Source organism: Jaculus jaculus, chromosome 1 (genome assembly GCF_020740685.1).
Source record: "Jaculus jaculus isolate mJacJac1 chromosome 1, mJacJac1.mat.Y.cur, whole genome shotgun sequence".
Taxonomy (NCBI): domain Eukaryota; kingdom Metazoa; phylum Chordata; class Mammalia; order Rodentia; family Dipodidae; genus Jaculus; species Jaculus jaculus.
This window is the reverse complement of record NC_059102.1, coordinates 129672476-129687089: the sequence shown is the minus strand read 5'-3', so window position 1 is coordinate 129687089 and position 14614 is coordinate 129672476. Positions and strand designations below refer to the sequence as shown.

General features: G+C 42.1%; 1 protein-coding gene across 6 annotated transcripts in view; it reads right to left on the bottom strand.

Moving 5' to 3' along the window:
* Positions 1-10326, bottom strand: part of Dennd1a (DENN domain containing 1A) — a 573141-nt gene extending 562815 nt beyond the window's left edge. For 4 of the 6 annotated variants that reach the window (XM_045142262.1, XM_004662787.2, XM_045142264.1 and 1 more), the window contains exon 1: positions 10257-10325. In XM_045142262.1, the coding sequence (XP_044998197.1) occupies positions 10257-10273 (17 nt within the window). In that variant the 5' untranslated portion in view covers positions 10274-10325. Of the gene's footprint in view, positions 1-10256 lie in introns of all 6 variants that reach the window. The other 2 variants (XM_045142267.1, XM_045142266.1) reach the window with 1 other exon arrangement.
* Positions 10327-14614: the final 4288 nt, after the last annotated feature.

Below are 14614 nucleotides of genomic sequence, written 5' to 3'. Positions count from 1 at the left end.
ATCTAGAGTTAAGTTTGCAGTGGCAAGAGGCCCTGGTGTGCCAAGACTTACTTACGTTCCCTCCCTCCCTCTTTCTTTCCTTCCTTCCCCCCCAACTCTGTCTCTAATAAATAAATAAATATTTTAAAAGAAGTTTAAGGTTATTCCCAGCTGCAGAGTGAGTTAGAGGCCTGCATGGGGCTGATATAGTGCTTGCCTAGAATGTTCAAGGTCTTCAGTTCAATCCCCAGAACTAGAAAAAAATATTACAACAAGACAAAAGTGCTACAAAGGCACTCATTTTTCATTTCAGGGAGTCACCAGTTACTATCTAAAATTAATAAAGAGATAGATTTTGGGGCTGGAGAAATGGCTTAGCAGTTAAGGCATTTTGCCTGTTAAGCCTAAGGACCCTGGTTCAATTCCCCAGGACCCACATAAGCTAAATGCACAGGGGGCGCATGCATCTGGAGCTCATTTGCAGTGGCTGGAGGCCCTGGCATGTCCATTTTCTCTCTCTTTCAAATAAATAAATAAATAAAATTTTAAAAAGAGATTTATCTAGGGTTATAGGTGAGCCAACAGAAGAATTAAAATTAGGACCAGTTAATAGAGCTTGTCTCCAAACAGTGCGGCTGGAGAAGGGCAGGGTAGAGGACCTGCCACTCTTCATGAGCTGGGCCTGGTGGCTTACACCTTCTATTCCAGCACTCAGGAGGCTGAGGTAGGAGGATCACTGTGAGTTTCAGGTCAGCCTGCTTCTAAATAAATAAAAAATTAAAGGCCAACAAACACACTGTTGATGAGGGACCCTCCTAAAGGAATTGGACCAATCTCTATGGAAAGGAATATGACAGTATTACTTTTGTAAATATTTTTTTCTCTTCTGCAGTACTGAGGATCAAACCCACAGGCATCAGGCATGCTAAGCAAGCTTTACCACTGAGCTACAACACCCTCAGCCCTAAACTTACCCTATGACCCAGAAATTCCTGTCCTAGGAATATATTGCAATGGTAGAATGCTAAAATACAAAAAAAAAAAAAAGAAAGAAAGAAAAAAATCATATATGTAAGACTATTCATATCTGCAACTCTGTAATAAGAATAGGTATCACCTAAACATTCATCAAGATGAGGCAGTCTATGGAGAAACAAGGATGATCTCTACAGTGAGCTCTCTATAAGACTGATTATGAAAACAAGTCAATGGAAGAACAGTACAAGTAGAAGGTTACCACCATGTAAAGGCCTTGCAAGAAGAGATGAGAATAAGTATATGCATTTGCCTTTCTTGTTTGTCTATTGATTTTTAGCACAAGGATGAGTAAAAGTTTAAAACAAACTGGTTAGACATCTATGAATAAACCTACCTGTTCTGTAGATTTAGCTTTGAAACAATATAATTATTTCATGTAATTATAAAACAAATTAAATTATGTTTAAGAAGCATTCTTAAAAGATTAAAACTATTGGAAGCTTATAATGAGCTGGTGACACAATCAAAGAGAAAAAAGCTATTCCAAACGCTTTGAAAACAGTAATTGTTATGTACATTTTTTGGGAGATACATCCCAAGGCCAAAAAGGACAAATGAATTAAAAACTAAAAAAAAAAAAAAAAAAAAAAAAAAAAAGAGGGCTAGAGAGATGGCTTAGTGGTTAAAGCACTTACTACAAAGCCAAAGGACCCAGGTTTGATTCCCCACTACTCAATTAAAGCCAAATGCGTAAGGTAGCACATGTATCTAGAGTTCATTTGCAGTGACTAGAGGCCCTGGTTCACCCATTTATATTCTCTCCCTCCCTCCCTCTCTCTCTTTCATAAATTAATAATAAAAACTAAGACCTGTTTTCAGTAGTCCAGTTGCTGGTGGCAATGCTGGTACTGTTAACTGTGTTTCTAAGACATGGCAAAATAAAGTAAAAGAGCAATCACATTATCATTGAAAATTAAGACTTTTGGTATGAGTGTGGGAGATTCAGATATTGAGAGTGAAGAAAGAAAACTTCTGCATCTAAATTGGTAAACATCAGTGTATCAGTTACTGCTGCTGGTTTGACTAGGGCTCACTATGTAGTGCAGGTTGGCAGGGAACTCTTGATCTTTCTGCCTCAGGCTCTCAAGTGCTAAGACTACAGGCATGTGGCCCCATGGTCATCAACACACTCACTCACTCTCTCTCCTTAACTCCAACTCCTGGCAAATCCTAGAAATAATGGTTGACTCAGTATCAAACCTCCCCACAAAGGAAAAAAAAAAAATCCTAAACCCAGACCATGATCACCAATGTTATTTCCCACCAAAGGGAAGCAAGATGATCTTTCTTCCTTTTTTTTTTTTTTGAGGTAGGGTCTCACTCTCATCCAGGCTGACCTGGTGATCTTCCTTCTACCTTTGCCTCCTGAGTGCTGGGATTAAAAGTGGTCACCACTATGCCCAGCCCATGTTTAAAGTTTTGTTTTTTGTTTGTTTTTTTTTTTTAAATAAAACACATTATTTGAGAGGGGTCTGTTACCGGGGGCACCAGGGATTCTTGCCCCTGCAGGCAGACTCCAGACACATTTGCCCCTTGTGCATCAGACTTTATGTGTGTATGGAGGAATTGAATCCAGGTTGGTAGACTTTGCAGGCACATGCTATTAAGCACTGAGTTCTTTCCCTAGCCCCTAAAAGTTGTTTTAGTTCTATCAAGGACTTAAAACAAAACCAGTATTTGTGTGAATCAGCATAGGTAATCTATGTAATTGGTTGATGTATATCTCATAGATCTCTTTTTTGCTTTTTACAGTTCATTTTTTGAAGAATGGATTGTTGGTCCTATATAATTTCTATTGCATTCCCATGGCTTATTTAATGGTTGTTCTAGCCTTTTTAGTTTTGAAATTGGTAATTGACTTAAATGACTTGATCTGATTCAAATTCACTTTCTTGGCAAGAATGTTTAAAATAGTGATAATGGATATTTCCATCAGGAGGCACATTGTATCTGGTTATCTATCTTTTGGTCTATTTATTAGAGGTGGTAAAATGTTGATATTTTGTATCTAGAATTTTGTCTTCATATTGGCTGGAATGCTTGTATAGAGCAAACCTTTCTCATATCAATCATTTGAATATCCTGAGGTACAGTCCACATAAAGGCAAAATAAGTGCTTGTTTTCCTCTTAGTTTTTGAAACCTCTTCCTTAAGGACCTGGCTTCAATTCCCCAGTACTCACATAAGCCATATGCACAAACTGGAGCATGCATGTGAAGTTCGTTTGCAGCGGCTAGAGGCCCTGGTGCACCCATTCATATTTCTGTCTGTCTGTCTGTCTCTCTCTCCTTCCCTCTCTTCTTGCAAATAAGTAAATAATACTAAAAAAGAAAAAAAAAACAGTAGTTTTCTTTCACCTCCTTTCAAACTTCAGGTTTTCAGGCGACTGTATGCTTTATCCTGGACAAGCAATACTCGTGATGGTGGTCATTTACTAAGTGGTCACCTCTCTGCTAAAGGCTAGGTAAGCGATCTTTTAGGCCTCACAACCCTATAGATGGTTTATTCACTTTCTTTTTACAATTTTTTTAATATTTTATTTTTTTTTATTTATTTGAAAGAAACAGAGAGGAAGACAGAGAGAGGAAGAATGGGTGCGCCAGGGCCTCCAGCCACAGCAAACGAACTCCAGACACATGTGCCACCTTGTGCATCTGGCTTATGTGGGTTCTGAGGAATCAAAACGAGGTCCTTTGGCTTTGCAGGCAAGCGCCTTAACAGCTAAGCCATCTCTTTTACAAAAATTTTTTAAAGGGGAGGTTACAATGCAGAACTCAGAGGAAGAGTATGTGAGCTTTAAGCTACTTAGGTCACATGTGGAGAGAAGGGACATATCCACCATCCCAGCTCCTCTCATACCCTGTAGTATACAACATCACCTGCTTGGAATCAAACACACATTCTCTAGATCAGTTTCCTTCCTTCTATCCATTCACCAGGCCTACCTGAGATCTGCGCAACATCCCTGAAACCTTTCCTGAACCTAGCAGTTCAAAAATTGTTTGTTTCCTCGCTCTCTAGTTCTAAATCTGCCATAGACATATTTCCCTTCTGCAATGTGAACTCACTCTGTATCTTACCCTCCTAACAAAGCAGCCATTCACTGTGAGGCCCTTAAAAGATTCCTTCCATTCCCACTGTAGAACAAAATGCCTTCTCCCCATTATAACTTTTCACTTGTCCTCAGAGAAGCTAACACATGGAACAAAGGTCCTCACCTCACTAACACTCCATTGATAATGTAACTTTACTAGGTCATTGATATATCCCTTGGGTCTCATGTGCAACTTATCACCAAGTCTTGTCAGTTTTACCTAAAATATCTCTGAAATCCTTCTTTTATTTCCACTGCCAAAACCTTAGTTCAGGCCTTAATGTCCTGTTATATGAACTAATACAGTTCCGTAATACAGTCCCTCTCTTTTTCCCACACTCCTACAGTAAAAACTAAGCATACTTCTGACACATATACACTTATGAATTACAAGTGTCATAGTATATGAAAGCAATAGAAAACACAGAAGTTCTTAAAGGTGTCACAAAAATAATAAAGGTAAGGTTTAATACATTTTTCCCCCTTTCCAATGGATCATCTTACATAAACAAGGTGTGTCACTGCCCAAAAGTTCTGCTGCCAGGATAATCTACCTACAAAAACCAATTTGGGCTGTAGCAATGGCTTAGCAGTTAAGGTGTTTGCAAATAAAGGCTAAGGACCCAGGTTTGATCCCCCAGTAACCACTGAAGCCAGATGCACAAGGTGGTGCATGCATCTGAAGTTTATTTGCAATGGCTGGAGGACCTGGAATACCCATGCTCACTCACTTGCTCTCTTTCTCTCAAATAAATAAATAAACCTGATCCGATCCAATTATGTCCCTTACTCAGCCCTCCAATGGCACCATGTCAATGGCACAAGCATGCTTTTTGCAATCTGTATCCACAAAGTCTGTATTCCAGTTGTACTTCTTTATATACCTAAGTATGGCTTGTGCACAGGCTGCCCTGTCTGCAATGTCCTTGCTCTTGACAGCTGCTGATCTGTAGTTAACAGTATCTCTACAAACACACTCTAAATGGCATAACTAACAAACTAACTCCCGAAATGTCACCTGTCTTTCCAATAGGAATATCTGTATTTTGGACAAGTTTCTGTTCTTTTTGCTTTTACTTTGAACATACTTGCTTAGTTTTTTTCTCAAATCCTAAATGCAGTCATGGTCTATATCCATAGTACCCTGAATGTGCCCGATCAGTCTAAATGCTGTCATGGAAATACAGTCTGAGAAATGTATCATAAAGCAATTTTATTGTGTTAATATCAGAAAATTTACTAAGCAAGGCTACTACACAGAATCTTATGGGATCACCACCAGAGACGGCAGTGACCTCATGCAACAAATGACTGACTCTGTAAGGAATAGGTTATGTTTCCAACTTAAGAAAAGGAGACCAACTTTGTAATGCTTCTTTTTCTATCTTTCCATGTCCTAATCAACTCCTTTTAAGCAAAAAGGATGTGGCAAACCCAGAGATTTGTTCCCCCTCAGGCCAGGAAAAAAAATTTAACTTTTGAAATAATTATAAGCAGCATTCCAGCCAGGAGCTTATACAGATTTAAGAACCTGAAAGCAAACATTTGTCTTCCTCATTTCAGCCTTCCTATCTGTCATAAAACCTCTTGAGTTAATTGCAATGGCAAAGAGTACATTAACAGTAAAATCTACACATTTTCCAGAATATTCAAGAGGGTGACTTCCATAAGACCCGACTCAAGGTCTGTCTCCCACCTCAGGCCTCTTCACCATCATTTACTCCTCAAATCTGCTGGCCTGAAATCTGCCCAGTATCCTCCTGCTTCCAGGACTTTGTATATAAGGAATAAGGTCTTACCCAAATCTGGCTGTGACTAATAGCTTTTATCCTGTTAAGTCTGAGCTCAAATGTCATCTTCAAAATAGGACAGCCACTCCCATAGTACTCTCTCAGCATTGTTTGCATCATAATAACAAATTTGCTCAATTTATCTATAAGATCCACCAGTTTGTGAGAGTAGAACTATGTATATTGTTCCCTATTACAATCCCTGATATCTAATTCCTGACATTTAAGGAATGTTTGTTTCCCAAATAGGCATGTATGACACTCCTTCTCTTGATACTGCCACCTTTGCCACTGTGTTTACTCCTTCCAACCCTTATTCATCTCTCAGCCTCTCCCTGATGAACCTCCCTTTCTTGACCACCTCCCCATCCATCTCTTCCACCCCCTCATCCCCCCAACAACCAGTAGACAGTATCACCTTCACTCCATCACCTAGTCATCACTGGTAGCACTGCCACCACATTAAGTAGCATGTCAGTTTATACTTGAAGTTTGGAAGAAGAAGGATGCCTAGAATGGTACTTTGGTTTTACATTTTCATCTACTACTTTAGAAAACCTTAGAGAAAAATCTTTTCATTTTTGTGTCCCTAGTACTTAGTACAAGGCCAGGCACAGTCATTAAGTCTTAACATGTCACATTCATTAAGTCTTAACATGTGCTCGACACTTCTTAGTTCTATAGAAGAGAGAATGAATAGATGGACTTCTCAGATACCAATCTCCAGGACAGCCTGACAGAGACAGAAGACAGGTATACATGCTGACACAGAATAAACAGCACCACAGGCCCAAACAGTTGTTCTAGCCTGTCCCTGTACCTTCAAATCTTTATGCATTTCTTGGGGTCCATAAATGTCAGGCCTCTTCAAACTCACTTAGAATGCTTCCTTCAATTACTTATAGCCACTTCCTGTATTTGGTGCCTGGAAGCAATTTCTAGGATGTCACCACAAGCAATATTAAACTGCCACACAGTTTCCTGCTGTGTGTCTGCATTATCAGTTAAATTGCCTCATATTAACCACATTCCAGTCCACTGGGATCACTCAAACACTAAATAAGATTTAAAACATACCTGTCCAAGAAGGTCACTTACCACTGCTCCTTTCCTGCCTCTAGATAAATATCTGTCTGGGCTTACAGTTTAAGTTTTCCAGGGTTCTACCTGCATTCTGGTGACCTTTTATTTTTCCTTTGTCACTTGGATATTTGGTTTGAGGCAAAATAGTGTTTCCATATTAAAAATGAACACTAAACAGAAACTTTTTAGTAACAGTAATGTCCTGCCTAGACCAGGGCAATGTGGTTTCAACTTAGGAAACACAAAAACTTTGTCTTCCTCAAAAGTTCTAGTAACAAACTGTTCATTTTAATTCTACATATATTCAAATCACAAAATTTAGTGTTTTGGGATCTTAATTTAGTTGCCAACATAATTGTTAAATGCATCCCATAAATTCTTCCTAGATAATTATCTTCTAGTCAGCATGTGATATAGGGAAATGAAAAACAAGGAAAATGTTCTGCTCTCAACTTTGTGTTCCTCTTAATGTGAGAAACAAACAAGGATTCAGATCTGGCAGTTGACAGTGATAAGGAGACAAGAGGCTGAGGATGTGGATGGGCAGTGGTGAGCTGGCATTGGAGCAGGCTTCCTGGGAATGGCATCTGATCTTAAGTGGTTAATTAGCACCAGTGGACAGTTGTGAAGGTTTGATGAAATGGTTCGTGTTAAGCATTACCATGGTGCCTGACAGAGATGGTGCTCAACCAGCCTTGTCTTGCAAGTCTGATCAAGCACTAAATCTCACCACCTGCACCTAACAACTCATATGCTTGGCCACGGACCACATAACAGACACCAGCTTCACAATTACACACAGTATTGTTTTTAATCTTTTATTTTGTTTAATAATGTGACAGTGTTAAGTCCTGCTCTATGAATTAACAGTCTTAGCCCTTGGTCATTAAAACGTTTTTCTCCATTACCTGAAACATACCTGGTATTAACACATATCAGATGTTCTTGGTCTTTTGATAAGGTGTAAAAGAAAACAATTACTGAGTTTTTAGTATGGGCCTAGCATTCACAGTGGCATTGCATTTGTGGCTCATAAAAAGGGCCCTTACTGGCCCCTTTTACCCTCAGGAAAACCCAGATGGACATATGTAGCCTGCACACAGTTCAGTTACCATGAAAAAGAGCTGGAATTTGGACCCAAATTTGATTCAATGTTGTGCTAAGAATGGCATGTGGTATCAGACATACACTGGAAAAAATCTTTAAAGATAAAGAGCGCTACTGCTTAGAGGGGTCCACAGTGCTCATCAGTCCCTTTCCATCTACCTCCCATCCTGCACAGTGCAGCACACACTCTTAGCTTCTATCTCAGCCAGGCAAATATCTCAAGCTAACATGTGCTCTGCCTGGCAAGATGGGAAGGCCAATAGTAGCCATAACGAATTTCTCCAATGTCAAGGGTGGCACCTAAATAGATTGTTTCCTCACCACCTGTCCATCCCTACTCCTGGCTATGGGCAAAAACTACACAATCAACAGTCACTATAAATCAGAACTACTTTTCATAACTTCCCTTTTCATCTTCTCCATCAGTCTTACCACAAGCTAATATATTTCCCAAGCCTAACTTTCTACCACAGAACAGTCTAGTGTAAAGATCAATAAGGCCATTCTTCATACTAATTTCATGCTTAATACAATTTCATGCCTTGGTAAATTCCCTTGCCCAAGTGCCCAGATATTAAATTGATGCATTCTGCAAAATACACTTGAGAAATATATTTGTCAACCTCCTGCTGGCAAAAGCAAGAGTGGATAGATGACATCTGAGCTAGACATATGAACTTCTGCTTGCTGATTTTTAATGTTGGTCCTAATGCTAAATGCCTTGTGTCACGCAAGCTTCTGAGCTTCTCTGTAACAACAAAGGTAAGCATCCTCCTGCTTACTCCTTAACTCTAAGGCGGCTTTTGGAAAGTGTTCCTAAGTGCTATTGAAATCCAAGTTTACAACTCTAACTTGGAAGCAGGAACTTAACCTGGAGCACCTTTTAAGCCCAATACTTAAGAACTAAATCTTCTCACTTCCCTAGATTTTCAATCTCTTGTTTGGAACATGTTCTACCTTTCTCCCCTCATTTCTACAAAAAACAAAGGCCACCTATATTCAATTTCATAAGCAAATTTCACCAGACACATATCTCAGGACTTCTGCAGCACATTAGACTGTTTGTAAATGAGAAGTCTAACCACTGGGCAGAATACAAAAGCCAGGTAAAGGTAACATTGCATGGGCATCGCCATGAGATACAATAATAAATAGTTATAGAATTCACTTTTAAGGGCCTTCCCCCTTCAAACTTCCCTAGTGCAATTCTCAAAATGCTGAAATAAACACATTCCGCAGACTTTCCTATAAGAGGGTTTATAGTGTCTTGTGAAAGCTGTTTTACCGAAAAGCCTATGCTGTCGACTTTGTTTTTAAATGCCCTTAAACAATTCTATTAGTCATGGAGAAAAAGTGAACATTTGCTAGTGATTACAGATAAAGCATCTCATGTTCTGGGGCTGAGGAAGGGAGAGGCCACAAGAGGACTTGGCTGGGAGAGGAGATACGTACGAGTCCACAGCAACACACTCAAACTGGATCATATAAAGTTCCGCTTTCCAAAGTCAACTTGTAAGTCTAGAAAGAGGGCAACAATGTGTCGATGGGTTCTCAAGTTAAAAGTACCAACAATTTCCGGGGAAAACTAAGCCTTCACCAGGGACTCCAGGTGAATGAATGTCAGGGAATTTGCCAGACTGGTTTACATCAGGTGCTCAGTTACAAACAGCCTTTGACCCCTTGCTGTGTGGAAGAGTCACAGATGAGAAGGGCCATCCTTGAAATGCACAGGGGGCCCCTCCCTCTAAGAACCTCACATGACTTCGGTAGGGGCTGCAGGCCTCAAGTCGCCAGGCTGCAACCTCTCAGAAACTGCCAACTCCCGGTGGCGCCACACACACACACCCCCATTTAAAGCACTGCTTCTGAAGATCTCCCCCTCCCAACTGTTGTATGACCAATTTTCTGGGGCTCTGTAAAACCACGGTGGGGAGAAGGGATACCTCAGGTGTGGAGAAGGGACCACCTGACGCCCAGCGCCCCTCCAACCCCGCGCGCACCCCGCCCCCGCTCCTCCCGCATCGCCATGGTAACCGTCCCCCTCCCCGCGTGACGCCGGCACGCGGGGCGCCCCTCCGGTCCCGGCAACAAGTCCCCCCGCGCGGCTCGCGCGGCCTGAAAACCCTTGCCCCGGCCTTCGCCTCCCCGCGCCCGGCCGCACTCACTTGATCCTGGAGCCCATGGTCCCCGGGCCTCCTCATGGGCCCTCGGGCCCCGCTCGGCGCTGCGCTTGCCCGCCCGCCCGCGGCCGACCGGCCTCCCTCTGGCGCTCTCCCCGCCCCTTCCTCCCTTCCCTCAGGCTGGGGCCCGCCCGCTCGAGGTTCGTTCCCTCGCCGCCGCTGCTTGCCGCCGCCTCCCGGGGTTAATGTACTCGCTCCAGCAGGGCGAACGCCATGGTCGCCGGCGCGCGTGCCCGGCGCGCGCCGCCCCCTCCGCCTCTCACACAGCCGCCCCCCTCCCGCCCGCGCCGCCGCGCGCGGGGGCTGGTGGGAAATGTAGTCCGCTCGCGGGAGACAGAGCCCCGGGGGCGGAACCGTGCTTCTGTGCTCTGGTCTCCCCAAGCTAGATCCGGCCACATGTAGGGCTTCCCGGTGTAGGAGCCTAATGACCTCTCTATCCAGCTGTTCTTCCCACCTACAACCCCTAAAGACATTACTATCGTTAAAATCCTTAAGGCCACCGAGGAAACCTTCATCCATGCCTCCCTGGGGAGCCCTCCCACCTAGCAGGTTTTGTCAGAGATAGTGTCTCCCACTCAGGCCTTGAATCTTCCCTTTGAAAATCCCACACCTTCCAGTTTTCAATTTGAAAATCCCATACCTTCCATTAATTTCTTTACAGACACTTTTCTGTCACACCATGTTACTCTTAAGGAGACCCCAGATGTCCACAAGAAAGCCACCTGGGAATGTCATAGCATACAAGAGATGATTCAGCTCTGCCCTACAATCGAGGACCTCTGCTTTATCAGCCTTTTTGAGGTCTCCAGGACAAAAACTTCATCCGACCACAACAGTCCATGACAGAAATTAAACGTAAATGAAAGTATTTGAGGGTCAGGATCACCAACCTACTACCTACCCCTATTCCCTTGTGGGGCTCACTTTCATGAAAACTCCTATTTCATCCCCCTAGGCCTGAAGGGATCACACAGGAAGCAATAATGACAATTACTGTTTAATGAAGGTGTGAGAGCATGTCCTTTCTGGGTTAGATCCAGTATTCCCATGCCTTATTTGTGCCAATTCTTACAATACTCCTGTGAGTTTATCCTCCATTTTCAAAGAGAAAACTGAGGTTCATTTCCAAGATGACATAACTAGAAATTGGTGATTAACATCAGTGCTGAATAATTCCGGACACAAGTGACAGCTATAGTCAGTCATGCTCAAGGGTGGCACTTCGGGGCACAAACCAGAAAACACCTTAAGCTCTTCTGGTCACTTTTGATACTCTTTCCACAACCCCTCCTTTCAATTTTCTCTTCTGAAATGCCATTTATTCCTTCCGCCATTTTAGATCTTATAAGTTCATTTTTTTTAATCTATACACACCCCATAGTACTAGTAACATGCTAGGCCCTCAGCCAGGCAGGGGGCAAATAAAGCAAGAACAGTGAACAGTAGAAGATTCCTTCTTTTGGAATTATCTCGTGGATAAAAATAACTTCTCTCTTTTGTCTATGCCTTGAGGTTGTTGAGAGTACAGAGTAAACTTTTTTGAAAAAAAAAAAAAAAAAAAAAAACGAAACTGTCCAAACTGCCATTTTGAATTCAAAGTCTTTGCACCCAGACACCAACACGGACTTATAAACACCCCCAGGAGCAAAACTCTGCTAGACAGGCAGGAACTGCATGGTGTTTATTCACCTTGTTTCCTATGAACCCTCTCCAAGGAACAGTTGTTATCAAGATCTTCTCTGGAATGAGCAGCCAGTTCAAAAGCTCTGAGCAGGAGACTATAAATAAAACAAAGTTATTTGGTGGAGGGCAAAAGCTGGCTGCTTTTCAAAGAAGGTTGTAGCTATCCTGGCCACAAAAATGTCTGGGTGCCTGCTGTGTGTGTGTGTGTGTGTGTGTGTGTGTGTGTGTGTTATGTTGGAGGGGAAGAAAAGACAGGGTGAGTAAGGTTTATGTGCCTGCATAGGTGGCCTCTAGACAGCAGGGTGGTCTTGGGAAAGAGTACCTACTGCGAATTCAGAATGTACCCCTAATGCTGGCTATAGCAATGACTAGCAGAGTGCTTTTAAACAAGTGATTGGACAATTGTCTGCTTCCACTTTCTCCTCTGTGAAATGGGTATAGAGCATGAGAGCTCACATCATGAAACAGAATGTAATGTAGTAGCTAATAGTGCAGGCCCTGGAATAAGGTTGCCTGGGTTCAAATCCACCTCTACCTCTTACAACATAGGTGACGTTGGACGAGTTATTCAATGCCTCTATGCTTCAAATTCTTTGTAAAATTGAAATGATGTCAATAATTATCCTGTTTTGAGTTGACATGAGAATTAAGTGAGTTGGGAATGCTTATAAAGCACACAGTGACTAACACGTAACAAGCACTACCATATAACATACAGCAAAAATGATCAACGGTGCTGGGGTGATGATTGAGTGGACAAAGCACTTGCCATGTAAACATGAGGACCAAAGGTCAGATTTCCATCACTCACATAAATGCCAGGTAGGCATGGTGGCCCACCTATAACCCCAGCACTCTATAGGCAGAGTCAGAGGATCTGCAGGGCAAACTGGCTAGCTAGACTAGCTGAATCAGTGATCACCGCCTGGGTTCAAATAAGAGACCCTGCCTCAGTAAATAAAGCAGTGAGCAATTGGAGGAAGACACTCAACACCAACATCTGGCCTCCACACACACATGTACACAAGTGTACCCACATGCATATATGCACATACATACCACAATATATATACATTATATGCAAAACTCTTAGTACATTTATTTTCCTATGTTTGTACTGCTGGGAAATAAACCCAGCGCCCTTGCTTGCAAGCACTCTGCCACTGACATGCCCCTAGCCCTGACATTTATTATTAATAATAAAATAATAAATAGCTCTGTGCTTGGGTTCAGGAGACCTGAGTAACCCAACCTTATTGTTTATGTTCTGTGTCAACTAGAATTCAATTCAACTGTAAATGATAGAAATTTGAAATAGCAGTAACTAAAAAAAAAGAAGACCCAGCAGCTCATTTCTCTTTTATATAAGGTGTAGAGATGTACATTCCAGAACTGATGTGACAATTCTTTTATCAGAGATTAAAAATTTTATCATACTGCACCCCAGTCCAGGATAACTTCTCAAACTCTAGCTATCGAATCTGCCACCAGCTAGCAGGAAGAAAGAATAACGTGTCCACCTCAAACTCCAATCGTTCAGAATACTTCCTAGGAGTTTCTCATACCATTTCCATGACTGTCCCTCTAGCCAGAACTTACTTATGCAACCTCATCTCACAAGGAAATATGGCCTTCTTTCCAGAAAATCATGTGCACAGCCTAACGCAAAGAGTAGCATTTTTCAGGAAACAAAGGGAGGGTAGATACTGCAGGATAGCCAGCAGCCACGGCCATGCTTGGCTTTGTTACCCTTGGTAAGCCACTGCATTTCTCTGGGCCTTCATGTCCCCATAACAAAGTAAAAGAATCAGACCAGATCATCTCTTCCCAAAATTATTTCCAATTTTAAAATCCTACAATTCAGGAGCTCAATGTTTGAATAATTCCTTTATGTGATGCCATTCAAATAAAATGAGACCTTTCTGCCAAGTACATGGCATACTCAATTGTTGGAATTGAAATCTTCCGGTGGGAAGAAAAGGTTTGGGAAGTCTGCCTTCTAGACTGTTGTCAAAATAGACTCGCTGAGCAGATGGAGCAGATAAAAGTCCAGAGGAGGGTGTGAGGCCTCCTGCACTGACATTCTGATGCTCCTTAGCTTTCAAGCTAGCCCCAGATCACCCTACCTGCTTGGTGGCTGTTAATAAGTGGAGGACCTCCAAGCAGGTCTAATACCATTTGATTATACTGCATTAAATGTTAGAATTGCCGGGCGTGGTGGCGCACGCCTTTAATCCCAGCACTTGGGAGGCAGAGGTAGGAGGATCGCCATGAGTTCAAGGCCACCCTGAGACTACATAGTGAATTCCAGGTCAGCCTGAACTAGAATGAGACCCTACCTCTAAAAACAAACAAACAAAAAAAAAGTTAGAATTACCGCCTATGGTCCAGGATTCTGGCCTGGTACTAGGTTGTGATTGTATTCCTTTTTGAAAAATTTGCGGTAGATAGTACATTAAGTCATCATTATAAGCTGGGCATGATAGCTCACACCTGTAGTGATAACACTTAGGAAGTTAAGGCAGGAGTATTTCCATGAGAGCAAAGCCAGCTGGAACTACAAGTGAGACCCTGTCTCAGTTTAAGAAATCATTACTTGAATGCTTGAACATATGCACATCAATGGTGTTCAATATAATTTCACTCCTACTACTAATTCC